Source organism: Pelodiscus sinensis, chromosome 8 (assembly GCF_052426305.1).
Source record: "Pelodiscus sinensis isolate ZL-2025 chromosome 8, ASM5242630v1, whole genome shotgun sequence".
Taxonomy (NCBI): Eukaryota; Metazoa; Chordata; order Testudines; family Trionychidae; genus Pelodiscus; species Pelodiscus sinensis.
Window position 1 is genome coordinate 39,024,598 of NC_143059.1, and position 27,835 is coordinate 39,052,432.

Genomic DNA, 27,835 nt, shown 5'->3' on the forward strand with positions numbered 1-27,835 from the left:
CAGAGAGTCACACTACATCAAATTTCAGAACTAGTGGTCACCAAAGAGTTGTATAAGAATGCCCATTTGCATGACTGAAAATATACAGCTTAATTTTATTAATTGACATAATGATTAATAATACCATAAATGAAATGGTGTACTCACAGATTTTATGTAATGGGACTTCTGCTACTGCATCTTTTCACGTATTTCTTTGAAGTTTACATCATAACTGGTCAAATCCAGCTTCATGCAAGCATTCAGTCTGTCTTCTGTCAGTCTTATGGCAGGGAGTTGGGGATGTAGGAATCTGGGTTGTGGTGTATGAGGGGCTAAGAGCAGGGGATTTGGGTGTATGATGGGCTCAGGACACAAGGTTGTGGTGTTTGTGTGGTGCAGGAGTGTTATGGCAAGAGTTTGGGGATGTGGGGGCATGAGGGGCTCAGGGCGGGGGATTTAGGTGTAGGATGGGCTCAGAGCGGGGGATTTAGGTGTAGGATGGGCTCAGAGTTTGGGTGGGGATGTGTGCGCGCGTATGAGTATGAGTGTTATGATACTGCAGCCAGATGCGGGCTGGGCCCCAATTGCAGGCTTGTTGGCCAGGCTTTATTTTTAAATAAAGTAAAACATTATGTCCAACACAAAAGGTTTCCACATTGATAGAAATGTAGCTGTATTAGTCTGGTGTAGCTGAAACAAAAAACAGGACTATGTAGCACTCTTTAAAGTGCTACATAGTCCTGTTTTTTGTTTCGGTTTCAACATTGTCTTTATGTCAGGAGTGAGGAACCTTTTTTGGGTCGGGGCCACTGAGTTTGGGTGAAGGAGGCAGAGGTGACTTGAGGCATGAGATTAGGGTGCAGGAGTTTAGGATTGTGAGCTGTGCCATCGTATTGGAGTGCAGGGTCTGGGAGGTGGTATGGAGTAGGAGTAGAGGGTTTGGTTTTTGGGGTAGAGGGCTCTGGCTGGGAGACTTAGCAGTGAGATTCCAGCCCAGCATGTTTCTCAGGAGCATGGCCTGCCCCCTGCACAGGCTACAAGGCCATGTGGGTTGGTGACTAAGGCTGTGTCTAGACTACATCCTTCTTTTGACAGAGGGATGAAAATTAGACACTTCGAAATTGCAAATGAAGTGGGGATTTAAATATCCTGCGCTTCATTTGCATAAAAGTGCCATTTCGAAAGTAAAACCACGGTCTAGACGCGATTCTTTCGAAAAAGGCAGGCTTTTTCAAAAGATCCTGTACTCTTCAAAAAATGAGGTTTACAGGATCTTTCGAAAAAGCCTGCCGTTTTCGAAAGAACCACGTCTGGACCGCAGTTTTACTTGCAAAATGGCGCTTTTTCGAAAGAGCGCCATGACACGATTATGCAAAAGAAGCGCAGGATATTTAAATCCCCGATTCATTTGCAATTCCGAAGTGTCTAATTTTCATCCCTCTCTCAAAAGAGGGATTTAGTCTAGACACAGCCTTAGAGCCTGAGGGGAGGGGGGGATTGGTGCTTTGCATGCTGTCTGTTCTTGAAACAGGCAGCTTCCATTGGCCAGAAATCTGCCAATGGGATTGTGCTGGAGGCAGAAGCAGCTGTAAAGCACCACTCCTCTCCCTCCCCTCCTGGCTTACAGTTTGTGAAAATCAAATGACCTCGCAGCTGCTTTTCTGAGCAGTGTGGAGGGGGGAAGGGGCAAGCAGGGGTGTCTGTCTGGGGGCTCCCTGCTATGACAGGGTCCAGATTGTTTTGCTTAGGCCTGCTGTAGTGCCAGTGTGGGCTTCCTGCTGCAGGGAGAGCAAAGGGCATGGGTTGGGCTTGAGCTTCAAAAGACCCATATCTGGGTCCCTAGTGAGTCATATTTGGCTCATGAGCCATAGATTGCTGACCCCTGATTTAGCAATAAGGCTGATACTACTCTGGCCTCTCAAGCTAGCCATGTGGGCATGTACTTAGGGTGTCTGGTGCAATTGTACTCCATCAGCAGCCCAGATTGCTTTGGACACACCCACTATCTTTAGATGCTAGCTTAAACAGTTGGGAATCACACCTCTCAGTTCAAATGTAGATGAATCCTTAATTTACTCTTCAACTTTGTTGTCCAGTCTGTAAAATATTTACGAGAAGCAGACAGGTTAGCAACATCAATAGTTGGAGTGGCTTTTCATTACTGTTATTCTGCTCTTGAAAAGCGAATGGGGGAACAAGATTTATGAATTCAGACCCTTTTTGTTTTTTAACATTGTCAATTACTGCAAATGAAATTAAACTATTTGGGACCTTTTGTGAAATAGAATACTCACATAGGCTTAATTTCCTTGATGATGAGAGTCTTTCTTTTTTAATATAAATATAATAATCTCTGCTTCTATGTAGTGAGAAGGGTTGAAATACAAGGTTTTTCAGGGCTTTTCTAATTATTTTCCATTTGCTGTTTAGGAGACGCTTACTGCACAACTAGTAGTAAAGGATCAAGACCTGCAAAAGTGGCGAGAAGAAAGAGATCAGCTAGTAGCAGCTTTGGAAGTGCAGCTCAGTACTCTGGTTTCTAGCAACATGCAAAAAGATAAAAAAATAGAGGAACTAAAACATAGCACATTAGCGGGTTCAGGAAAGGTCAGCTTAATCTGCCTGTTCATTTTTATTTGTTATCTATTAGTTTTGTATAATATAATATTATTTCAGCCTTGGATTTTCAGAGCTGTCTTAGTGTCAAATACTTTAATCTGTTCAGTGTTTAAGAGCAAATTTAACAAGTAAACAAGCCCATAGCTTGCTTTAGAAATCAATTGGCAGTAGTGGGGGGGGAGGGGGGGGGTTAACTTCCAAAAGGTTCAGTGGCTCAGGAAAATATTTGATGTATATTTGAATTCTGTGATCGAGGAACTGGACTGGAAATGTCAAATAAGCTTCCTTATAAGATTTCTAGTGTTTTCTTGACCTACCAATCCTGAAAATTCCATGAAAAATAGCCTATGTTGGCTTTTCACTTCAGTTTCTGGTTCAGGCCAAGACTAGAAGGCATAGTGGCACAAGAAGGGGGGGAGATGGGACAAATGAGTTAATTCCAATTAAATGCCAAATAACATTATAAATTGTCTTTGTATTTTACTTCTATACTCCCATTTACGTTTCAACAGATGGATAAACATCTATGGTTTGTCAGCCATTTTTTCATCTTTGGTGGGGATTAACACCTTGATTGTAAGCCATATAGAGACCTTATGTGACTCTCTTTGGGACCTAGAATCTGCAGTAATTACTCGTTTAACATGTGCCCGTTTAACACGTTTTTGTAATAGCACAATTTTTTTTAGGGAATGTTTTTCAAATAACATGACCGTCCCCAAAATGACACAGAAATAATCAAGTAGCAGTCTACTTCGCACGGTGGTATAAGTTGGTGAAAACAGTGGTAATATGCATGAGCGGATGAATACACATAGTCACAGCGCTCCTCCGCTCACTCACATATTTATCTTTGTGTTTTAACAAACTGCAGCAACTTGAGTTGCTAGATATCTAATGTTGACATTGACAACCCAGCACCAACAAAAATTTGACTTTGCCACCACCTGAAACGCAACCTCCACATTTTCCATTATTTTTAATGGGAAAATTGACCCTGCATAGCACGTTTTCACTTAGCACAAACATTTTCAGAAACACATTTAAGTGTTTAAATGAGGAATTACTGTATATGCCAATCCCGGGAGACCCCTATAACCTGTATGTATCTGCTCTGTGCCCTTTTGCCAGCTGGCATTAAGAGGTTCTTGCGTGACAGACGCTTTTCATGATTACCAAATTAATACAGAGAATTAAAGTTGACATTTTACAAAAATATTTTAAGTTTAGCTCATTTGTTTATTTCTGGTTTGGGTTTTTTTGTAAATATGCCAGCCAAATTTGTATTTTGCCAATTCTTAATTTCATTGATTTGTAATGTGCTTAACAGGGTTATGGAACTGCAATAGAAGAACTAAGGAGACAGTTGGCTGAAAAAGATGACACTATAAAGAAACTAAAACAATTTACTTGTCACACAAATTCTAAAACTTTAAGGGCAACTTCATTAGCTGAAGAAGGACAAAATCAAGTGAATGAATGCATCCATAATAAACAGGTAACCTTAGGTTTAGCAAATGCTTTCTATAAATATAATAATCTATTCACAACCATTTATATCCTAGTTTTACAGGCATCCATCCCAAAAACTCTAGTCATTTCCCAAAATTAAACACAAACCTTTTCTCCCCTCTCCTCAATATAGTTTTATTAATCAAATTTCTAAGTACTGATTGTTTTACTTCATAGATTCTCTCACTAAAACCAAAGACACGCTCTAGCCAATAAAATATCAACTTCTCCACTTATGAAAACTCAATTTCTGCAAATGCTTGTAAGAAAAGGTAGGTTTCAGAACCTACCTAGTTAATTAACTAATAGAGGTACTGGAAGGCCAAGAAAGGGACCATACTCAAGAGCTGAGGATGCTTTATAGTGATTTCCCTCTTGAACAGCTTCTGTAGGTCAATGTCAATGAAATTCCTGCTCAAGCACCTCTGTCAACCTGACCTCTAGTGCTGGGAGAGGTGTAGTCCTGCAGACGATGATGTTGTAAATCATACAGTATTATTAGGATTAAGACAGTACTTTAAATTCTACCTGGAAATGTAATGGACGAGTGTGCAACTTGCGGAGTATTAGTGTTGCATGACAACCTAGGGATTATAGACACCCCTCTGGAAAATTGAAAGTGTCTTAGCCAGTGTTCCCTCTAATTTTTTCCATCTGTATACTGAATAAATTTTATCTGCACCAAAGCATGTGCAGATGTGCAACCCCCCCCCCCCCCAGTGGAAACGTATGCTGACGCGCTCTGGGCGCTCTTCTAATCAGCTGAGTGGCGTTTGAATTAGGGATATGAAGGACTAGTCGACTATCCAATGAGCAAATGCTTATCGGATATCTGGCAAGATAGTCAATTAGTCGCTTCCCTCTCCCCCCTTGGTGCCTCTATCAGATAGAGGCAGCAAGTGCGGGGGAAGAAGAGAGGGTACTTCAAAGCGATAGTGCCATTTGAAGCCTGGGGCCAGATCTCTGGCTCCCTGTGGCGCTGCCACTTTGAAATGCTGCATGCAATCAGGGGCCAGCTGGGGTGTCCTCAGGCTGCACATGGTGTTTCAAAGCAGCAGCGCTGCGTGTAGCCCGGCATCAGCTGGGGACTCCCCAGCTGACCCTGGGTTCCATGCGGCCTCTGCCACTTTGAAATGCTGTGGGGAGCCCCTAGGGCTGTTGCTACATTTCAAAGGTGGAGGCACCTTATCAACTAGTTGATGGCAAAATGCATCAACTATTCAATTAGTCAGTTACCTGATACGTAACATCCTTAGTTTGAATCTCTCCTAGGGTATGTCTACACTACCCCCCGAGTTCGAACTAGGAGTACGAGGAACGAGGTGTACAGCTAGTTCGGATTAGGAAGCCTAATCCGAATTAGCTAGTTCGTGCCGCGTGTAGCCAGGCGACACGCAGTCCGAACTAGCCGGCATTTAAAAATGGCGACGGCCGGTTTCATGCAAATGAAGCCTGGGAAATTCAAATCCCGGGCTTCATTTGCAACTCCGTATGACTACATTACCCCCCCTAGTTTGAACTAGGGGGGTAGTGTAGACATACCCCTAGTGGCTCCCCAAGCAGTCAGCTTACAGGTGCTCAGTGCTCTATCACTGTCTCTAGCTCATGCCTTGTGCTGTACAGTTTTTCACAGTCTGAGTGCATGCCCATTTAGTTGATTTTGATACCTCTATCAGTGGCAAGTTATAAACACAAACACAGGAATGACAATAGAAAACCAGACAAGTAGTCTAAGTCTAGTCAGCACCCACTGCTTCAGAAAAATGTGCAAGAAATGCAATAGGAAAGTTGGAATAACTTGGCCTAGGAATATTAAATATTGATTAATTGAATAGTCGATTAACCTCATGAATTCTTAGAGGTTAGTCAACTATTCTATAGTCCCCAGAGGTGGGGCTAGTAGCCAGTACACTCCAGCCTCACTCCCAGAGAGCCACCTGCCAACCTGTGCTTCTGCATCTCTATCAGAGGCAGTAGTGTGTCATGCCAGGCAGGATCTGGTCCATGAGGGGAGCAGGTTTAAAAACCAGCTTTGCACATGGACTGACTGCCTAATGCAGGGCAGTAGCGTGGGGTGGCAGCAGCCACTGTCCAGGGCAGGTGTCTGAGCTACTGGACCTGGTGCAAGCCAGGACTGAGCCAGGCTGCCTGCCTACCCGGTTCCTAATATGCTTTAAATGCAGAGCCATAGTGGGGGTAGGTCCTGGACACAATGCAAGCCAGAACTCAGCCGAGCTGCTGTATAGCCTGCTAAAAAATATGCTGGCGGGTGTGTGTGGGGGGGGGGGAGGGGGGGCGCTATAAATGTATGTAGTCTATAGCATTAACCTATAAGCTTTTGCTTATCAGTTAATTGGTTAATCGACTATACTGTTGCATCCCTAATTTGGCCACAGGGGAAGTTTCTTCGTACAGTCATGTAACAGATTTGGCAGCCAACCAAGAATCCACTTGTGGCCTAAGCTGCCTCTACAGGGCTTTAACAATTTCTCCCTGAAAGAGCTACTTACAGAGACTCTACCCACTTTTTCTAAGGTCAAAGTACCTCTCCAGATCTGGATCACCTGGACATCTAAAGAAGTGTAGTTCAGTAGGGAGTCTATTGGTCATGTTGATACATTTTGGAATCCAGACAAAACTCAACAAATAAAATTTCATTCATTTGATCTGGTCATGTTTCTGATGTGAAAGAAAGTGGCCAGCTCTTTGGGGCAGAGAATGCCTCTCCTGTTTGTACAGTGTGCAGCAAAATGGGGCCTGGTCCACAATGTACTATGATAATACAAACTGTATAATAATAACAAAATATCTTCTAGGAAAGTGGGTTATAGCTGTAGCAGCTTTTATTTTTATGCAGGTACATTGAACTTCAGAACTGAGAACCTTCAGATGCATCGAAACTTCCACATAAGCTAACGTGGTTAACTGGTTAAACAAGCAGTTACCCAGTTAAATATTTTGACTCTGCTCCTACCATCTGGCTCTGCTGTAAACTTAGTTGTCCTGCTGTGGCGCTGAGATCATTTTGCCTCGCCCGACCGGCTCCTCCACAGCCTGGGCTGTTCTGGCCCAGCACAACTGGCTGCAGCCGTAGTTTATTGCCAAGGGTGGGTTAACTGGTGAGCATATCAGTAAGTCTGACGCTTACCATTTAACATCCCTGCCTGAGGTCAGCTTTTCTAGTTGCCATTACTTCTAAAAGGCACATTTTTGAAATTAGTTATTCCATCTATAAAAGAACCTCTCTATTTTAAGGAATAGTTATTCTGATATTTCTAGAAAACTTTCTGGTCGTGGCAAGTTTTTTCCCACAATTATTAGGAAATAGTTGGCCTATCATTTTGTTCCAAATCAGAGCTCAGGACATGGAACATTGTGACATAAGAGGGCATTGCTAGACCTCTAAAGACTATAAATCTCAGGTATGCAGCACATGTATGCCAGTTGTACCCTTTTCACAATTCCCTCTCCAAAGTTGCCAGAGACAAATGGTAAAAACCTGCACTAGCTGGACACTAGGCCTCTGGGAAACAACTCAGTGAGGGAATCAAGGTTCTCTCTAGAAAGTTTCTAGTGGCAGTGTGGGAAGAAAGTGTCTGAGCCTCACCTGAGGGAGACTTGTGGAGGTATTGAAACCTACTTTGCAGAGGCATCCTTTGGTATAAAAGTGCTACTGAGTTTGTCCCAAATAATTCCTCAAGTGACCAAGTTTCCACTTTATATTGTGGAAACTTCTAGTTCCTTCCTATTTCTGCCTAGTGTGACAATAGTTTAAATTCTGCTTTATCCTTCCATTCACTAATCCTCTCTATGACTGTGAATTACTGCTTTCTATTGCCTATTTGGTGTAAAGGAGTGAAGCTGTGCAGAAGAATGGGAAATTTCTTACCTGATTATTTTCTTTCTGTTAGCAGCTTCTAGTTCATTGAATCCAAACTGGTAGTTTGGAAAATGATTGCAATACAACTTGTAAAAATAATTATGTTTTCTTCTAAAGGGAGACACCCATATAGAGTTGCTTTAAGGTTAGCTATAGTAATTTCAGATCTTGTCTTATTGCTATTGATTGGTTGCTGGCATGAATCTAAAGCTTTAGAAGAACTCCTGGTGGCCTGAGCTGAAGAGCAGGATTCAATCCTGGAGTTTCCAACAGCAATGTTAAATCAGCTCCAAGTTCTCCAGGTGGCAGCCATTTACCAATTTGTTATGAATGAGGAGAGAAACTGCTAACAGAACTATAAAGTCTGAATGTTTTCATGGTATAATAGTATTTCTTTGGATATTAACTGCACGAGTCTTTTGAAATATTTTAATATTGGCTTCCCAGACAAACATTCATTAATTCAAATGTATTCAGCTAATGTTATAATTTTGAAGCTTACACTCTAGCATTCTTATTATTTAATTCTAAATCTTATACAACTTAAGGAAGAACAAAGAGAAAACAATTCTGTAGCTGGACAAAGTATCCCAGTAAGCTTCAGTGAAGTTAAAGACAATCCATTATCACGATGTCCAAGCAATGTGTCTTCACTGGATGAAACTGAGGTTGGTATATAGCTTTAAATTATTTGTGGTATGTGGTGATATAGCTTTTGTCTAATAGACACAGTAAAGCTAAAGAAATTATCTGTGTAATATTCTTATACGGAAGCCTACGAGCCTCTTCATGGTAGCCTGCATGGAACTGACAGGTCCCTTGGTGCTGGTTCTTTGTTTCTAGCTGTTTTTTTTGCTAGTCTGTTGCTGTAAGGGAAAAAGCTATAAAAAGAGTCCTGCTAATAGCAGGGAGAGATGTTGTGGTGTTGGACAGTCTCCTAGCTCTGCCGCTGACTTGGTGAATCATGTCTATAAAAGAGGCATAATACCTACTTCATGAGCTCTAATTAAGGACTAACTCTGTTTGCAAAATGATTTGACTCTTAGTGAGACTTTTTTTAAGACACTTGAAATGGCCAACTCTTAGGGCAAGTTTGATACCCCATCTTCACGTCCGCTCCTTTGTGTGGATTTATATGCTGGACAGGCCCAGCTCTGATCTATCTTGACCTTTAAACTGCCAACTGACATGATATGTACATAATGAGTGATATTATAGATCCACCCCTAATTTTAGAAATGAGATGGTGCAAGGATTTTCATTAGTTCCTGGATGTGTGATCCATCTTAGGAACACAAGTGGGAGCTGTTAGAAAGAAGAAGCTTTAACTTTTTTCCTTTCTTTTTCTCGATCTCTGAGATTTTTACTGTTATAGGGGAGCAACATTTCAGCACCCTATACCTCTAGCATCTCTGCTAATATAAAGGGGTGGTGGGAAGAGTCTATCTTTAGCCAATGTTTTCAGCGTGGCCTCTCCCTGAATAGTTCCTGTCTGTGGCTAATTTCCAAGTAGCAGTAGAATGAACCTGATGTGATTCTAGTCAGCTTAGTTGCTGCCAACAGGATTCTGAGTAGAAGGAGCACAAACTTTCCAATCATATTTTCTCTCTGCTGTTGCATTGAAAAACAATAAGAAGCTATATAACAAAGCTGGAGTTTGCAGATGACTCAGTGAGAAAACTGTCTAAGAACTTCATTGGGTTCACATTTAAAAACTTCTATTTGTAACCATAAAGGAACTTAATTTTTTTGTTTTTTCTTAAGAAAAAAGCTTAAACTTTACAACAGCTGAAAATGTAGGCTTCTGCATATGCCATGGCCAGTTTCCCAAGTGCCAATATCTATTGAGTGAATGGATTTTTTTAAAAGGCTATGTTAACTTTTTATTTTTCATATCACAAGGTTATTTTAAAGTTTTTTCAACAATATTTTTGTTCTCTTTAATTCACTGCATGTCTCTGCAGGACCATTCAGACACTGCTCTGGACTCTTCTGAGGTGTCTACAGAAAATGGAAAAGGTAGCAGGTTTCCTAAACCTGAGATGGAGATTCAGTTCACACCTCTGCATCCTAATAAGATGGAAGTGAAACATCAGGGCAATGCCTTACCAGTGACTGTTAAAATGCCCAAGACAAGAAAGAAAAGGAAGAGTAATGAACTAGATGAAGTAAGTCTTAAACTGATCATAATCTTTTTAAAATTTAAAGTATATATTTAAATCTATTACCATGTTTGGTTTTGGTATACCTTACTGTACCGGCAGTGGAATCCTATCTTGAAATTAAAACATTTCATGCCTTTTGTATCTGATTCTTATTAGAGACAACTAATATATTCCTAATTGTATATCTTGATATATTTATCCCAAAGCATGACTTTAAATGCATGTACAGTGAAAGCTTTGTTATCTGGGACTCTCTTAACCAGAAAACTTAGTTAACTGGAATTGCCTCTAGACACAATAACACTGTGTCTTCAGGGCATACTCCTGGCCCCCACCTGTCCATCCAGTCATTGCAGGGTTTCTGACAGCCAGCACTCCTTCTCCCTCAGCCTGCCTTGGGCTGTAAGGGGATGGGGGCAGAGCAATAAGCTTTATTATCCAGCATATTAAATTAACTGGCAGCACCCCATTCCCTATGAGTATGTCTACACTACCACCCTAGTTCGAATTAGGGTGGTAATGTAGGCAACCGGAGTTGAAAATGAAGCCCGGGATTTAAATTTCCCAGGCTTCATTTGCATCTTGCCAGGCGCCGCCATTTTTAAATGTCCGCTAGTGCGGACTCCGTGCCGCGCGGCTACACGTGGCACAGACTAGGTAGTTTGGACTAGGTTTCCTAGTCCAAACTACCATTACTCCTCGTTTCTCCTCGTCACGGAGTCCGCACTAGCAGACATTTAAAAATGGCAGCGCCCAGCAAGATGCAAATGAAGCCCGGGAAATTCAAATCATTTGCTTCATTTGCAACTCCGGTTGCCTACATTACCACCCTAGTTCGAACTAGGGTGGTAGTGTAGACATACCCTATGAGTGCCAGATAACAACACAGCTTTCACTGTACATGGTGGAAGTGCACTGGTAATTTAAAACTGTAATGCACACATGATCGGTGAATAAATGTGTGGTAAGGAGAGGAGCTATTGCTTTGCATTTTTTAATGTTTTTTGTAGCTCCTATGTTTTGGCTTTAAATATATGCCAAGGGTATCTAGTGCTTTGAATAAGCATCATTTGTGGATGGCTTATGTTTTTGGTCAGAATAAAAAATAAAAATGTTCTCCTGCTATGCAAATCAGCTACATAAAAATATCCTCTTTATTTTGTATAAGTATTTGAGTTTGACTTATTTTTCTTAAGACCTTGAAGTGGTGGCTTGAGCAGGCTTTCATTTCCTGAAACCATCCCACCTCTTTCCTTTTGTAATATAGTCAATAGCAATTGTGAAATAAAGACAGAATCTTTTATTTTGGCAATTAACGCTAGTGCCAGATTTTAAGTTGAGATCCAGGCTACACACACCAGGTGCTATATCACAGTACCTTTCTTGTGTGTTATGATCTAGATCCATCTCAGAACTTCTGAAGTGTACTGGCAATGGCTGGTGGGCTGGAGGGGCACCACTCGTAAAATATGGCTATGGGTGGAATCAGGCATTTTGCTGAAAAAAGGGAAAATGTCATACTTCATTGGCACCTTTCATGCAAGATTCTCAGAATGCTTATTTTAGCACAAGGAGAAGTAGGTTTCAGTTCAGTGTATTTGAAAATGGTATTAAAAATTATAATTTCTGCATTTTGTTGTTTTCAAAACCTAAATGCAAAAGCATTTTTGGTGAAGACTATATAACTAAACATTTGAACTGGAATTCTGATTATAAAATATTTTGGAAAAGAGTAGTATCCACAATTGTCTATTAAAATTACTTCTGTTTTTTTTTTTTTTCAACCCATTTCCTTCAAGAGTAATATGCTTTCATGCTGCTGGAAAAGCAAATGTAGAAATAAACACACTTCTGAAGCCCTTGGTCAGGTATTGAACCACTTTGTGTGATAGATGAAATGTGCTCATCTGTAACTTAGAGCTGTTTGTATGGTAGATGAGTACTTTAGAGAGATTTTTATACTGAAATAATCCCTCTTCATACCTCATTTAGCTAAGTCACAATAAAATTGCAACACTCCTGGACTAAAATTAGTAGCATCTTCAAGTATTTTCTTATTTTATTGGTACTTTAAAAAAAGTCCAAACTTTTTTTAAATTCTAATATACTTCTATTTTTCTTTCTAAATTCGTCACTGACCAAATAGGAAACCAGGAAGGGGGGGAGAATTCAACAAACCTGAATTTCAAAGTTAAATGTACTGACTTATTTTCTTTTATAGTTTTCTGAAACCTCCAAACCATGATTTTAGACAAAGGGTTGAAATTAATGGATAAGTATCAGGCATAACTAGTGGTAAGATATTTTGAGCACTAAGAAGAGCAGAGGACAAGGGGAAAACTCCATAGGCTATGTCTTCTCTGTGGGGAGGTTTGACACTGCCACGACCGATCTTCCAGAGTTCAATTTAACGGCTCTAGTAAAGACCCACTAAATTGAACTTGGTACACCTGCTTCTCATGAGCTGTGAAGACTGCACAGAAACATGAATTAAGATACGTACCTGGAGTCGACATAACTAATGTAGCTGGAATTGCATATCTTAATTTAACTTTCCCCATAGTGTAGATCCAGCCTTCGACACCTTAAAAATGCATTGATTGATTAGGGTTTGTTTTAGTTGAGACTTAAACAGCTAACAGTTTAACATAGGGTTCCATGTTTAATTCAGCAACTTTTTCACCTTATTAGTCCTTTGTTCCCTATGCGACTAGATTTGCTTGACAGCCCATGTACATGAAATCATCCCCTTTGTTCTGTGTTTCTAAAAGAACCCAGCCACAAGTGTTATCAAAATCGCATGCTAGGGTTTTCAAGTACTATATTTGATTGTCTTTTTACTGAACTATCCATGTGCAATCGTGCTTTTTATATTAATTTTGAAAGGAAAGTTTATTATACATGGAAGTGATATCACATCCCAAAAATAGAAGATGCCTCTCACAGACAGCTCAACAATGGTAAAATGCTATCAATCTGAATTTACATCAGGTAGCTAAATTTGCATTCATCTGAAAGACTTCCAACTTTAGTTTTAAGATATTTGAGAAGAGAACACCCATATAGATGAAATGGTGGAGAAGAAAAATAGCAAATGTCAGACTGGGATAACTACCATTATTTCCTGTTGACTTCAGTTCAGAAGATTTAGCTTTCATTTTGGTGTGAATAAATATCTACTGTTTACTACTCAGGAAATGCTAGCTAGTAGCTCATTAATAACTGACTATAGCAATTGAGATCAGGGATGCAATAGTATAGTTGATTTAGCTGATTAACTGATAATCAAATGCTTATCAGTTAATGCTATCAACTATAGACATTTAAATGCAGAGTCTTGGTGCGGGACCTACCCTCCGATGCGGCTCTGCATATAAAAGTTAGTAGGACCTGGGTGGGCAGGCAGCCTGCCTACTACCTTTTTAAATTGCAGAGTCACAGGGGCGGTTCAGTCCCATACCCAGCATGAGCCAGGACTGAGCCTGGACATGGTGTGAGCTGGGACTGAGCACTTTAATTGCCTTGCCTTATTGACTAATTGTGTAGTCAATGCAAATTCTATCAACTACACGATTAGCAAATTACTCGCTTCTTAACATGCCTAATTCAGATGTTGGCTGCTGCTTTACACAACTGCTACTTTTCCAGGAAAAAAAATTGTAATCTGTGGCAAACTGCGGTTGAAATTTACCATATACTTCATTTTCTTAGGACTATGTGAAGAATGAAAACAAGAAAAATGCCACACCTACAACAGATACTGCTTTATCGACAACATCCAGATCTGATAAAAACAAGAAGAAAACGGTTTGTTTGTTTTGTTTTATTCTGTTGAAGTTGGTTTGGATGTTATGTGAATACAGATATATGTAAATAATTAAGGGGCTTTAAAAAGGTTTTTTTTGGTTTACTAAGCAGTATTTATACTTTGTGTGCACTTGTCTGGCATCCCCGTACCATCCAATTAGATTCTGCAAGTGACTCAGTCATTACCTGGATTTTGTAGCACAGCTTCTCTCGTCAATCATTACTCCTGGGCTAGTGCCTCCACCTATGGAACTTGGACACAGTCCAGTGTTATTGGGAGCACAAGCGTGCTAGACTCTGCTCTTCAACTCAGGCCCTCCAGATTTTCTGCCTCCACTGGTGGCACAAGTTAGTGGTTTAGTTTCTCTCAGCCACTTTGTTTTAAAACCTTTATTAGCATTCATTTTTGTGCTATTGCAACTTTAATCTTTCTCCCATTTCTTCCCTAGATTTGATAAATAGCAGCATAGTGATTTCAAACACCTGTATCTGCAATTGGAACAATTCCCTTTGAGTCCTCTGCCCCCACTCAGGCATGGCTGAGCTGTCCTGCAAATATGTGGCTTAAATCTAAGCAGTGTTTATGATATGAGGCAGCACTTTTCTGCCACCTTGTGCTCCCCAGGCCAATGCCCTATCCCCATAGCCACTCCAGAGTCCTCCCTCCCTCCAGGATGTCCCTTATCCTGTGTTGGGGGTCTGGACACTTCCAGGGTGGATAGATGGAGTGGGGTTTGAACCTACTACCCTGTGCTCCCCAGGTAAATGCCCTATCCCCAAAGCCACTTCAGAACCCTCCCTCCCTTCCTTCAGAACATCCCTTATCCAGTGTTGGCAGTCTGATTTGTTCTGCCTTTAGCCAGCCAGCAAATACATGCCCCCAAGTACCTCTGACAATTTTTGTGATTCTTATTAATTTTTTTCTATTTATAAAACGAGTTTCTCTACACTCTTATGGTAAGAACCCTCTCAAATAGTGGAAACTAATTGACAAGATTTGTAATAGTGTTTCTATAATGTGGTATCATGTATAGGCCCAAATCATATCAATGTAGGAGCATTTGAGGTAAGTGCAAAGGCATAGTGTAAACAGTCCCACTTTTGTCCTGGATTTGTGTAGGCACAAGGTTTGACCTACATAGCAAATGCCCCATTGATTTCAAAAGATCCTTGTGGATACAAAGGTGTGCCTAAGTAGATTCTATGGAAAACTCAGGGCCTAAATTAAGTCAAGAAACAACAAATGAGTAAACATGGAACAAATGAGGAGAAAACACTGAAACTAACTAGACACAATGCTGCCTAATACCTAATAACTCAACAATAACAGAAATAGAACTTCCTTGAACCTTTCAGTCATAGCAGAGTAGTTAAAAAAAACAAAACAAAAAAAACCACAAAGCCTTTGGCCATTAGAGCAGGTAAAAACAAATTCGGACTAGTGGTTTTTAAAGCTTTTCCTTACAATTATTTAATGTTGCTGAGTACTATGAAACTACCATCATTTCCCATTGTATATCAGGGTGAAACAATCCCTGTACGTCCCAATAATTTTTAGGAAAGTACTTTGAAATCCTCTGAAGTGCTACAAAATTGTCTGGTGTAAAAACTCTGAGTAAGAATTAATATGTACACAGTACATGGAGTGAAATCCTGGGAAGTCACTGGGAATTTTGCTACTGTTTTTAGTGAGGCCAGAACCTCTGTTTTTATAATTTTGTTTATATTTTGGTGGATTTTTGTGTTGTATAACACTTGTTTTATTAAACTCTGTTGCAGTCAGAATATTCAGATTGCCTTGGATCATTTATATAAGTACATATACAAGTGCCCTTAGCTCTCAAATTAAAGGAACAGAGTTAGGTATAAATTAAAAACTGAAGTCTATATATGTTAAAAAGTAAAAATGAGCCATCTGATTATCAAATTTAATTTGTAGAATAAAAAAATGAAATTATGGTTCACTACTTTACTTATCTAGTATTTTTGTTTAGATGGCCACTACGCAATCATTTAGAAAGGAATATCTGTTAAGAAAACAAGTATTGACTTCAAGTACAAAATCAATGCAGAAAAAAGATGGAACCCTACAAAAGCTTGGAGATTTCTTTCAAAGTTCTCCTACAATTATTCACTCCAAAGGTTTGTATAGAGCAAACTACAGTAGAAGACGTATCTTTTTTGTGATTTCTGTTGGAAAATGTAGAAAGAGGACAGGTTCCTGAAGAGTATTAGGTTGCAAATGTGGCATGATAAGTGCTTCACAAAGGCACTATATGGCTTTTCATTCTGCAGCCCAGCATCTTCCACACTTCTGGACATCTGACCCACATTCTCTGCAGCTCACAGAGGTTGATCGGTGTTTTGTTGGCGCACAGTCTAGCCAGACCCCTGCAGCTCCTACATGCTGCCAGATTCTCTGCTGCTGCAGCAGTAGACAATGGCAATTGGTTTTGCTCCTGATGGTATTCATCTAATTTAACTTTTCCCCCAATACTTGAGCAGTGGAAAGCCATGTTCTCCCTCCTTCACATGCCTTCTTCTCTCTGGGTCAGTTAACCCTTCAGGAGTTTAAACCTCCTTGAGCCACTGCTGCGGTCTCTCTCTTATGGCTTCTCTGTCCCTCACAGCCATGTGCCTGAAAAAAACTTAAACAAATAGTCTTACAGTACCTTAGGGTATGTCTACACTATAGCACTAATTCGAACTAACTTAATTCAAATTAGTTAATTCGAATTAGTGCATCTAGACCTAAAAACTAATTCGAATTAGCGTTTTGCTAATTCGAACTAGCATGTCCACATTGAGTGAACCCTGAACCAAGGTTAAGGGTTCCCCGCTTGCTTGTCTAACTCGATGAGGGACAGCAAAGCAGTCCTGTCTTGGAGTGCAGTAAGTGCCCACGCTTGGCACATCAACGCACTCGGCCATCAGCCCGGTTGTACTTGCCGCAGGCTACCATCCGGGGGGGGGGGGGGGTGAATCGGTGAGCTGTCAGGATCCAGGAGGCCCTGCAGGACAGCTTCCACCCCGAGGAGCCTGCAGAGCCACCCCAGTCCTCCCCATCGAGGGCTCATACCCCATTCCTCCCTCACCTCCTTCCACTTACCCCTCCCTAGCCCCCCTTCCTGATGTAAAAAATGAAGGACATGTGTATTCAAAAATAGAAACTCTCTTTTTAACAAAACTAGGGGTGGAGGGATTAACCTCTGGGGAGACTGGGAAAAGGAGGTGGGAGAGGGGAAGAGAGAGGGTGGGAGACGGGAGGGGGAAACCTGGGAGGAGGGAGCTGGAAGGGGAAAGCCAGAGGAAGAAGGAGGAGGGGAAGTATAATATTATGGTACGCCATATCTTCAGTACTGTATACAGATGTGGTCTCCTCACCTCAAAAAGATATTTTGGCCTTGGAAAGGGTTCAGAAAAGGGCAACTAAAATGATTAGGGGTTTGGAACATGTCCCATATGAAGAAAGGCTGAGACTGAGGGGGGATATGATAGAGGTATATAAAACCATGAGTGGTGTGGAGAGGGTGAATAAAGAAAAGTTCTTCATTAGTTCCCATAATAGAAGGACTGGAGGACACCAAACGAAATTAATGGGCAGCAGGTTTAAAACTAATAAAAGAAAGTTCTTCTTCACACAACATATAGTCAACCTGTGGAACTCCTTGCCACAGGAGACTGTGAAGGCTAGAACTATAACAGAGTTTAAACAGAAGTTAGATAAATTCATGGAGGTTGGGTCCATTGAGTGCTATTAGCCAAGGGGTAGGAACGGTGTCCCTCGCTTCTGTTTGTGAAAGGCTGGAGATGGATAGCACGAGACAAATCGCTTGGTCATTGTCTTCGGTCCATCCCCTCCAGGGTACCTGGTGTTGGCCGTTGTCAGCAGACAGGCTACTGGGCTAGATGGACCTTTGGTCTGACCCAGTACCGCCATTCTTGTGCTTTTATGTTCTAAGCTCAGGGTCGGGGGTCTCACTGGACCAACTTGATTTTCATGCAAACCTGCTCCTAGGTTTGCATGTGGCCTTTGGTGGCCATGCTGGCAGCTATCCTGGCCTAGACGGCCACATTCCTGTGCCTAGTGTGCAGGTCGTGGACGTTGGAGGCCTCCCCCCAAACCTCGATGAGGTCCACTATCTCCGCATTAGACCAGGCGGGCGCCCGCCTCTTGCGGCCCCGGGCAGGCTCCTGGGAGCTGCCAGCCTGGTCCTGGGAAGAGGCAGAGGGCTGGGTAGCAGCGGGTGGGTGGCTCATGCCATGCCAAGTGCAGGGTCTGCTGCTGGGTGCTGGCAGGCTTGCAACTGGCACAAGCACTGTAGCCAAACCGTGCCCCTTTAAGGGCTCCGGGGCCGGGAGGGGGGCAGAAGTTTCCCTGGTGGTGCCCAGAGTGGCCACCAGGGAAACCTGGGATGGGCTAGCCTCCCACTAGTTTGAATTAAGTGGCTACACAGCCCTTAATTCGAACTACTTAGTTCGAACTAGGTGTTAGTCCTCGTAGAATGAGGTTTACCTAGTTCGAATTAAGCGCTCCACTAGTTCGATTTAAATTCGAACGAGCGGTTTGTATGCATAGCCGCTATTAAAGTTAATTCGAACTAACGGCTGTTAGTTCGAATTAACTTTGTAGTGTAGACATACCCTCAGAGACTAACAAAAAATGTAGATGTGTTGCAAGACTATAAGTATTTTCAGTTACAGACTAACACTACTTATCCCTCTGAAAGGGGTATGAGCCATGTGTCTGTGTAATCAAGCAAGTTTTTATTTTAACCCATTGCCTCTTTAAAAACCTTTTCACTGGTGGTTAGATTATTATATTGTAGCTTTTTAAATATTACCCTGATTCCTTCTAATTATATTATTTTTGTTTAAAAAAATCAAATATTGATTAAAATCAAATGTCTTGTAGCAAAGAAGCTGATTGAAACAATAAGCTCCCCTAAATCTACAGAAGTGGACACTCGGAAAGCAAATGAGCTCAAGCCAAAAAGAGCCAAAAGAAAGCTGTATTCAACAGACATTTCCTCTCCTTTAGACATTCCTGGTGACATGGTAAGTGATGTACCTTCCACACACACACTGAAGTGAGATAAGCTACAGGCTTTCAGAAAGCTGATTTAAAGAGATGCAGTCAACCTGAGATCTAGTCAGTTTACAAAAATGAGTTAAATATCGATGTACTTCAGTTCCTTCTGTCTCCACTTAACCAATCTTCATAGTTTTACAACTGGATCTTGTTCTTTCTCCTCTTGCCTCCCCTCTGTTTGTGACTGTTTGCAAGACATATATAAATGGGAAAACTGAGTTGCTCTACAAGGGATATATTGAAAATACTGCCAAATGCACAAAGTGACCCATTGCTGTCTCTAATTTTGGTGTAGAGCATCAGACTTTTTTTTTTTTCAGCTATTGTAGTTTTTTAATTGACTGCATCAATTTAAATGTAATACAATGATACATTTTATTTATATAATCAATGAATAAGAAAGTTAACTGATTTAAACACTGAAGATGAGACTTTGTGCTATATCACTAAGAGTTTCAGCACAGATGTGTCAGACCAAGAGAAGGGGTGTGGTGGGGGGGAGGTGTAGGGAAAGACCACATGTAATGTTGTGCAGATCCTGGGATATTCCATGGCTGGAAAGTCTCTTTGTGTAAACTTAGCTGCTTTTTCGAGTGCTTGCTCATGTTCATTCTCTAGCAGTACCTGTCTGATCAGCTGGGGAGAACCCCATCAAGTAGCACCTTGATGGCAAAGTACATACGTCCCTGCTGTTCTGCCACCTTCTCAGTTCCTTTCTAACTGCCAGTGATGGTTGCTGGAGCAACTGATCTCATGCTTTGCAAGACATTCCTAAGCTTTCTATGTATATAGTTCTCATTAGAGATGTTAATGTGCACCCAGATAGACAGTTAACCAATGAGCCTGGGCTCATCAGTTAACCCTCATAGTTACACGCACTGTATCCCCTACATTGCTGCTTTTGTATCTGAGGTAGCAGCACATGGGGAGGGGAGACCGGTGGGAGCCTGTACACGCATGGAAACGTGTAACTGTTGAAAATTTCAGCGGTTACTCATTTACAAAGACACATTTTAACATCCCTAGTTCTTATTTAGTTATAGTAATTGTGTATGTTAGCCTTTTTATAGTTGATCCCAAGTTTACCATGGGAGGTTCCTCCTTCCCCCCCCAAAAAAAAAAATTCCGTTTATTACTGGGGAATGCAGCTACCCCAGGGGTTTAAGCAGCGTGACTCCTGCGGCAAGCCCATGCCCAGAGGGGATCCATATGCTGTTTGTCTAAAGAGCTTGGGGAGAGCCATTTGCAAGGCAAGTAAAGCATCTACAGGGACTTTTAAAGCCCAAAACTAAGAGGGAGTGAGACCAGCAGCTAAAACCCCTGCTAGTGGAGTCTTTGCTCCAGCCACAAGAACACAACGCACACCAGCTGTGCTGTGGGATATCTATGCCCCTATCCACCACCCCTTTGGCAATGTTGGTGGTTCCAGAGCACTCCAAGGCCCCTGAGATTGTTCCTGTGGTACCTCTGTAATCAAGTATGCAACTGAGAGTGACAGTGCTGGCACCTCCCCTACCACGAGGGCTATTACTAGCTGACTACCTGGAGGGTACCAGTGAACCAGAAGGACTGGAGGACCTTATTCCTCCCAGGGCTTCCTTATCTCCATCGCCGAATGCAGCAGTGGCTAGCTCTATCTCATCCTTTTTGGTTTTTGACTCAAAACCCACCAGGACCTCCTCAGAATGGCTCAGAACTTGCATATGCCCACAGAGGATGTTGAGGAATCAGACCCTATGATGGACCTGCTAGCCCTGGAGGGTTCATTTAGGGTAGCCTTGACACTCATTAAGACAATCTAGAACAAGGTGCTCTGGCAGACTCTAGCCTTGATACCAATGGCTAAGGGGGTGGAGAGGTTTCATTTCTTCCCACAGAAGAATTATGAACATTTGTTTACAGACCCTCAACCTGGGATCACAAAGAATGGCAGGGGCAACCAGGGCTGCCCTCCAAGAACAAGGAGGCAAAGAAGCTAGACCTCTTTGGTCAAAAGGTATATTCCACAGAGGGCTCCAGCTTAGGATCTCAGATCAGCAGGCAGTGCTTAGCTGCTATATGTTTAAATCATGGAACATGCTGTCCAAGTTCCAAGAATTACTCCTGCCTGAGGCTAGACAGGAATTTGTCATTTTTCTAGAAGAGGGCAGACCGGTGGCTAGGACCTCTCGCCAGGCCACCATGAACTCAGCCAATTCAGCAGCGAGAACCATGGCTGGCCATTACTATGCGGCACAGTTCATGGCTGCAGGTGTCTGAACTCCTGGCTTAATTGCAGAATATTATTCAGGGTTTTCCCTTTGACTGTACAGGACTATTTGCTGACAAAACTGACTCTAGACTACATAGTCTGAAGGACTTATGAGCTATCCTTAAGATCTCCAGCGCCTTATACACCAGCACTCCAGAGGAAATCTCCTTCATGATTTTATCCTCGGCCCCGGCAGGACTATAACCAGCATCAGGGCAGAAACTGTCATAGGAGGTGGTAACCACAGTCCTCCTCCAGCCAGGGTTAGAGATCTTCTAAGGAGCTCCTCTAAGCATGCCCCCCAGAACCAAGCTGAATTTTTGAAGGTACACCTGGGATGGACCACTAGCCCAAATCCATTCTCTCTTTGTGAACCACCTATCTCCTTTCTACCATGCCTTGGCCCAGATTACTTTAGATTGCCAGGTTCTGCACAGGGAAGAGGTGGGGTGTTCTGTGCCATCCCACTCACCTTCCCCATGCCTCTTCAGAGACCCTTCTCACAACCAACTCCTCCTACAGAAGATGCAATCGCTCCTCATGCTGGGGATGTTAGAGAAGGTTTCTCAGGAGTTCACGGACAGGGGTTTCTACTTCCAGTATTTCCTTTTGGCCAAGGGCAAGCTCCCGCCCGCCCATTCTAGATCTGCAAAACCTCAATATATTTATAAGAGTCAAGTTTTGCATGGTGTCTCTTGGCCACTATTATTCCCTCCCTGGAGCCAGGGGCTGATTATGCCTCTTTAATTGAATACACTCTTCCATATACTAATTATTCCAGCACAAAGGCAATTTCTGAGATTGGTAATTAATGATCTGCATTCAGTTCACTGTGCTACAGTTTGAACTCTCCACGGCCCCACATATTCACAAAGTACATGGCGGTTGTAGCAGCCAAATGCCAGGTGCAAGTCTTCCTGTACCTGGATGATGAGCTCATCAAAGGCCAGTCCCAAAATCGGGCTGGAGCATGTGGCACTGTGAACATTTTCAGCAGACTAGGTCTTATCCTGAATATACCTTAGCCCATACTGGTCCTGACACAAAATCTAGTGTTCATCTGGGCCTTTCTGGACTCCACACAGGCTAGAATCTGCCTGCCTAAGATCCATTCCAAACCATTACAGGCCCCATCAACAGCTTCCAGTGGTTCCCAACCACAATGGCAAGGAACTGCAAGGCTTCTTGGGAACATGGTGGTCTTTACATAATGTGGTGCAGCACCAAGTTTTATCTTTTTCCCCCTTATAGGCCTGCTTAGCAGAAGTTAAGGGTACCAGTTGGGACTGTATAGAGGGGCTGATCACCCTCCCTCCCATGATTCTCGAATCCATCAACCAGTGGCTTCAACTTCAGGTGGTCTGTGCAGGAGTGCCCTCTATCAAATTTTAACCCTCACTCTTTCTGGTCATTGACACATTGGAGACTGGTTGGGGAGCACACCTGGGCAGCATCAGGACTCACTTCTGATTGTAACCATAGGCCCTGTTGCTGCACACCAATGTCGTGGAGGTCAGAGCAGTTCGCCTGGCTTGCAACGCTTTTCATCACCAATTGCAGGGCACACGTGTTTCAATACGGACAGACAACAGCACGGTGATACTCTATCTAAACAGACAGAGTGGTACCTCAAGCCTATCAAGGGAGCAGAATGACCTTGCGGGACCACCTCAGCTGCTCATTCAACACCCACAAGTGGTCATTCAGAGTAGACATCACCCTCTCCATCTCATGTGGATCTCTCTGCGAGACAGAGCAACCGCAAATGTCACTAGTTCTGCTTCTTCCAGAACCACAGCCATAGCTCCACAGTGGATGCCTTTTATCTATAGTTTAAGTCATTGCCTGCCTGCGTTCTCTTCCTTCCTGCTCGTATGCAAGGCCCTTCTCAAAATCCAGTAGGACAAGGCATCAGTCATTCTCATTGTGCTGGTATGGTCCCAACAGCACTGGTTCACAACACTGCTGGGCCTATCAGTGGACAGGCTGTGCCAGTGCTCCTGGATCTCATCATGCAGGATCACTGCCAACTACAACACCTCAACTTGCTGTCTCTCCACCTCATGGTGTGAAAACTGCATAACTGAATCAGCTGAAGCTGCAGTGTTTGGACTTGGTTAGGAAAGTCCTATTGGGCAGTCAGAAGCCCTCCACTTGCTGAAACATACCCTGCAAAGTGGAAGCATTTCTCAATTTGGTCCCTCCAAAAAAAGTATTCCCCTCAACAAGCCCCCTCGTCGGTTGTGCGTGACTACCTTTTGCATCAAAAATACCTCAGGCTGGCTATGTCATCTATTATAGTCCACATGGCATCTATCTCAGCCTTCCATCCAGGTGGGGAAGGCAGATCTGTCTTTGGCAGCCCCATGGCTTGGATAGACAGTATCCCCAGGTCAGACATCTTGTCCCACAATGAGACTTAACATGTTCCTCTCCACACTCATGGGACCTCCGTTCAAGCCCCTTGCAACCTGCCTCTTATCATACATTTCCTGAAAGATGATCTTTGTGGTGGCCATAATCTCAGCCAGACGGGTCTCAGAATTCCAACTCTCTTCTCTGACCCCCTTACGCAATCTTTTATAAGGTTAGAGTGCAACTACATCTGCAGTTAGCGTTCCTATCTAAGGTAGTCTTCCACTTTTACGTGAACCAGCACATCTTTCCACTACTTTTTCTTTCCAAAATCTCATGCAAGCAATGAGAAGTGAGCTCTCCACTCATCAGGCATGACCTAGCTTTCCACACTGGACACACATCTATTTCTTAATCATCACAGATTTTCACTGCAATAGCAAGAGGATGAAGGGGTTACAGGCAGTCCCTGGGTTACGTGGATCCGACTTATGTCGGATCCTGACTTACATCGGATCCCTACTTACGAATGGGGTGAGGGAACCCCGCACTAGCTGCGCGTCCCCCTCCCCCCCCAGCAGACCTCCGAGATGCGCCACGGCGGTCCCGCCGCCCGTGTCCTCCGCAGCGAGAAAAGCTGCTCCGCGTTTCCCTGGTCTGCTGGGGGGGCCCTCAGCAGACCAGGCTTTTCTCGCTGCGGAGGACATGGGCGGCGGGACCGCTGAGACGCACCGCGGTCACGCCGCCCCCGTTCTCCGCGGTGAGAAAAGCCTGATCTGCTGTGGGGGAGTGGGGCGCAGCTAGTGCGTCCCCGCCCAGCAGACCAGGCTGTTCTCGCTGCTGGTCAGTTTTAGCAGCGGCTGAATCTGGACGCCTGGAACAGAGCAGCTGGGGTGCTGCCAGGTTGGTCCCCGCAGCGCCGCAGCTCGGCACTGCGGGGACCAACCTGGCAGCACCCCAGCTGCTCTACCTCAGGTGTCCCCAAGTCAGCTGCTGCTGAAACTGATCAGCGGCTGATTCCAGGAAGTCAGCCGCTGGTCAGTTTCAGCAGCGGCTGAATCGGGGACACCTGGGGTTCAATATGTACCAGTTCCGACTTGCATACAAATTCAACTTAAGAACAAACCTACAGTCCCTATCTTGTACGTAACCCGGGGACTGCCTGTACATATCTCATCCCAGAATATTTTGTCATGTATTGCATCCAGTATCAGCTCCTGCTACCACCTGGCTAACAATCCAGCTCCAGCAGTAATGGCTGATTCCACCAGAATGCAGGCATCTTCTGCAGCATTCCTGGCCCAGGTCCCTATTGAAGACATAGGGCAGCAACATGGTTGTCTGGTCATACCTTCACATCACACTGTGCCATCGCCCAACAGGCAAGGAATGACATGGCTTTTGGCAGGGCAGTTTTGCTCGATGAGCTTCAATCCCTTTTCCATAGAAACTGCTTGGGAGTCACCACTCGGAACAGATGTGATCAAGCAGTTGGAGAACAAAAACACCAATTTACCTACCTCTTATAACTTGTACATCCAGATGTGTTACTCGTGTCCATTCCAAATTCCACCTACCTCCCCTTTGTCAGAGTAGTTTGGAAGAAGATACTGAATGGGCAGCAAGTAGACAGGAACCTATAAATCTCATGAAGGTGTCACTTCAGGGGGCTCCATAGTCAGCCCTATGCGTACTGCACCCACCTATTGGAGTGGATATGAGCAACAGATCTCAAAGAACTGTAGGAGAGGTAGGTAGGCCTACAGGTCTTTCTCCTGGAGCTGCTCTAAGAATTAGAGCCATGCATGCTGGGACATGATACGGACACCTTCCTCCTAGCACAGACCCTGACGTGCGACATATGCCAGGGTCTGCAAGGGGATCCTTGGAGTTTAGCTTTATGGCTCCGTGCAGTTGTTGCTCTGGAGGAATGGTCCAGTAGCTGGAAGCAGGGATTTACAGAACATTTATTCTGCTTTCTTCCTCCTTCCCATGGTGAAAGAACCAAAGCAGAGCATATGCATTTCATTTTTATGCTTCCATCCTACACATTCTTATGCAAATGAGTATAATCCCATAAACTTTACTGAGAGAAGTCTGGGGAGGGGGAGAGAACAATGCAGAAACCAGACTGCATAGGATCCAAGATGCTGGACAAGCCAGGGAAGATAAAATTAAATCCTTTTTTTAAAAAATGTACTGTATGTAATAGTGTGGTAGCCACATTAGTTCCAGGATATTAGCGAAACAAGGTGGGTGGTAAAATCTCACCCACCTCATCTCACTTTTTTAACACTTATTTTAGTGAGTTTGTACTGTAAGTTTAGGGTTGGAAAGAATTTTCAGTCAGAATGGTTTCTATGGTTTTATAATTTGTTAGCATTAATTTCTGTGGACACTTAGTCTGACACATCCTAGTCCTTATCATCCATTCTTTTTCATGAAATTTGTGGAGCTATGTACATTGACTTCAGACTACTTCGGGCCCTTTTTAACAAATCGAGTAGTGATATTATGCAATTTATTATGAATATACCTAAGGGGAACACTAGAAAATTGGTGGCTTTTTCATAAAGCGAACTGCCTGAATGCATCATCTGTATACATATATTTAGAATTATCTACAGAGTGACACCTAACATAGGATTCCATATTAAACATTTATATGAAAAAAGCAAAAATCATTTTCAAAATGTCTCATTTTTTTTAGATTGTTATGGATCAAAAGGAAAAGGAAAGTGATCACCTAATCATCAAGCGACGACTGCGGACAAAAACGGCAAAATAGAATGGTTATGTAGAAGCATGTTTACATAAGTTTAAATCAAGGTATATTTCTATTGTATTATTTTCAACTGATTGTATATAGTGAAGTGCAGCACCTTTATTATACTCCCATTGCCTCTGTATAGTTCTGTCTTGTTTAAAATCTTAAGTATTGTATGAAATCTTGACTCCATTAAACCTGAAATATTGTTCAAGAAAGTGTATATTTGTAAATTATTTTTAAAGGGGTTCAGGAATACCACTTTTAGGTGAACAAAAGAACAGACACTGGTTCAGACTAGTGGTTCATCTGTCACAAAGGTGGGGATTCCAGCCCCCTGCTTAGTTTGATCCAGCCCACAACAAAAAGGCCCAATCCCACAATGACTCCCAGATTTCTCTCTTGCCCCCTGGGATGGTTCCCATATGGTACAGTATAAGGGACACTGCCAGCTCCTCCCACCCTCAGTTTCTTCTTACCACCAATGCACATAACGTTCCTTTGCTCTAGCAAAGTTTTTTACATTTGGCTGTTCATACGAATTTTAGCTTTCCTTCTCTTAGTGTCTAGTTTAAAGTTAAGTGTCCCCAAAAGGGACTTTTCCTTAGGACAGAGCATGCCCCACTCCTCAGGGTTTAAGAACTGCAACCTGTGCAAAAAGCCTATGCTGGTCAGTGATCCTCATACCAGCTCCCTTTGCTGTTTAGGTGAGGCCCGTATTAATAGCAAGTGTCGTATTTGTAAAAGCTTTAAGCTGCGCACCAAAAAAGGGCAGGACATTAAGCTTAAAGCCTTTCTAATGGAGGCCTCTCACCTTCTGGGCATCAAGAATTTGCTGGCAGATCGACTGAGCAGATCTTTCTTCTCTCCCCACGAGTGGTATCTTCATCCCAAAGTGACTCGGTTACCTTGTTTACCAGGCCAGACAAGAAGTGTCTTCACTTCTGCTCCCGACAGGGACACAATCTCCAATGTATTCCTCCTGTCATGGTCTGAGGAGTGCCTGTATATGTTCCCTCCGATCCCATTGATCAGCAGGATCCTGTTGAAGATTAAGGAAGACAAGTCTTGAGTCATTCTGATTGCCCTAGAGTGACTACGCCAGCAATGATTCAACATGCTGCCAGATCTTGTGGTAGCCCATCCATGGTGGCTGCCCAATTCCTGGAACCTCCTGTTCAGGACCGTGGCTGCCTCCTGCACCCCAGCTTCACCTCCCTCCACATCACAGGGTGGAGGCTGTATGGCTAAATCCTGAATTGCAGACTTGCTTCAGGGAAGTACAGTAAGTTCTTTTGGATTTAACTATTTTGAGTAGTTTTGTATCCTACAGAATTTACCTTCTCACTATTTACCCCTTTTTCCACATCATTTATGAATATGTTGAGCAGTACTGGTCCCTCTA

The 27,835-nt window shown here is 43.0% G+C and overlaps 1 protein-coding gene and 1 long non-coding RNA gene across 3 annotated transcripts in view; one reads left to right on the plus strand and one right to left on the minus strand.

Annotated features, from left to right (window-relative positions):
• KIF20B (kinesin family member 20B) overlaps positions 1–26,667 on the plus strand; it is a 109,999-nt gene extending 83,332 nt beyond the window's left edge. For both annotated transcript variants that reach the window (XM_075935118.2, XM_075935117.2), the window contains 8 exons: positions 2,413–2,589; positions 3,932–4,099; positions 8,542–8,661; positions 9,958–10,161; positions 13,870–13,965; positions 15,960–16,107; positions 18,881–19,023; positions 26,374–26,667. In XM_075935118.2, the coding sequence (XP_075791233.2) occupies positions 2,413–2,589; positions 3,932–4,099; positions 8,542–8,661; positions 9,958–10,161; positions 13,870–13,965; positions 15,960–16,107; positions 18,881–19,023; positions 26,374–26,451 (1,134 nt within the window). In that variant the 3' untranslated portion in view covers positions 26,452–26,667. The remainder of the gene's footprint in view (positions 1–2,412; positions 2,590–3,931; positions 4,100–8,541; positions 8,662–9,957; positions 10,162–13,869; positions 13,966–15,959; positions 16,108–18,880; positions 19,024–26,373) is intronic.
• On the minus strand, positions 1,602–27,469 carry LOC102454297 (uncharacterized). Its single transcript, XR_331931.5, has 3 exons — positions 27,245–27,469; positions 2,277–2,451; positions 1,602–2,079 (listed from the first exon to the last, which is right to left on the minus strand). It is a non-coding gene; the product is annotated as an uncharacterized LOC102454297 (long non-coding RNA).
• Between the last annotated feature and the right edge of the window lie 366 nt (positions 27,470–27,835).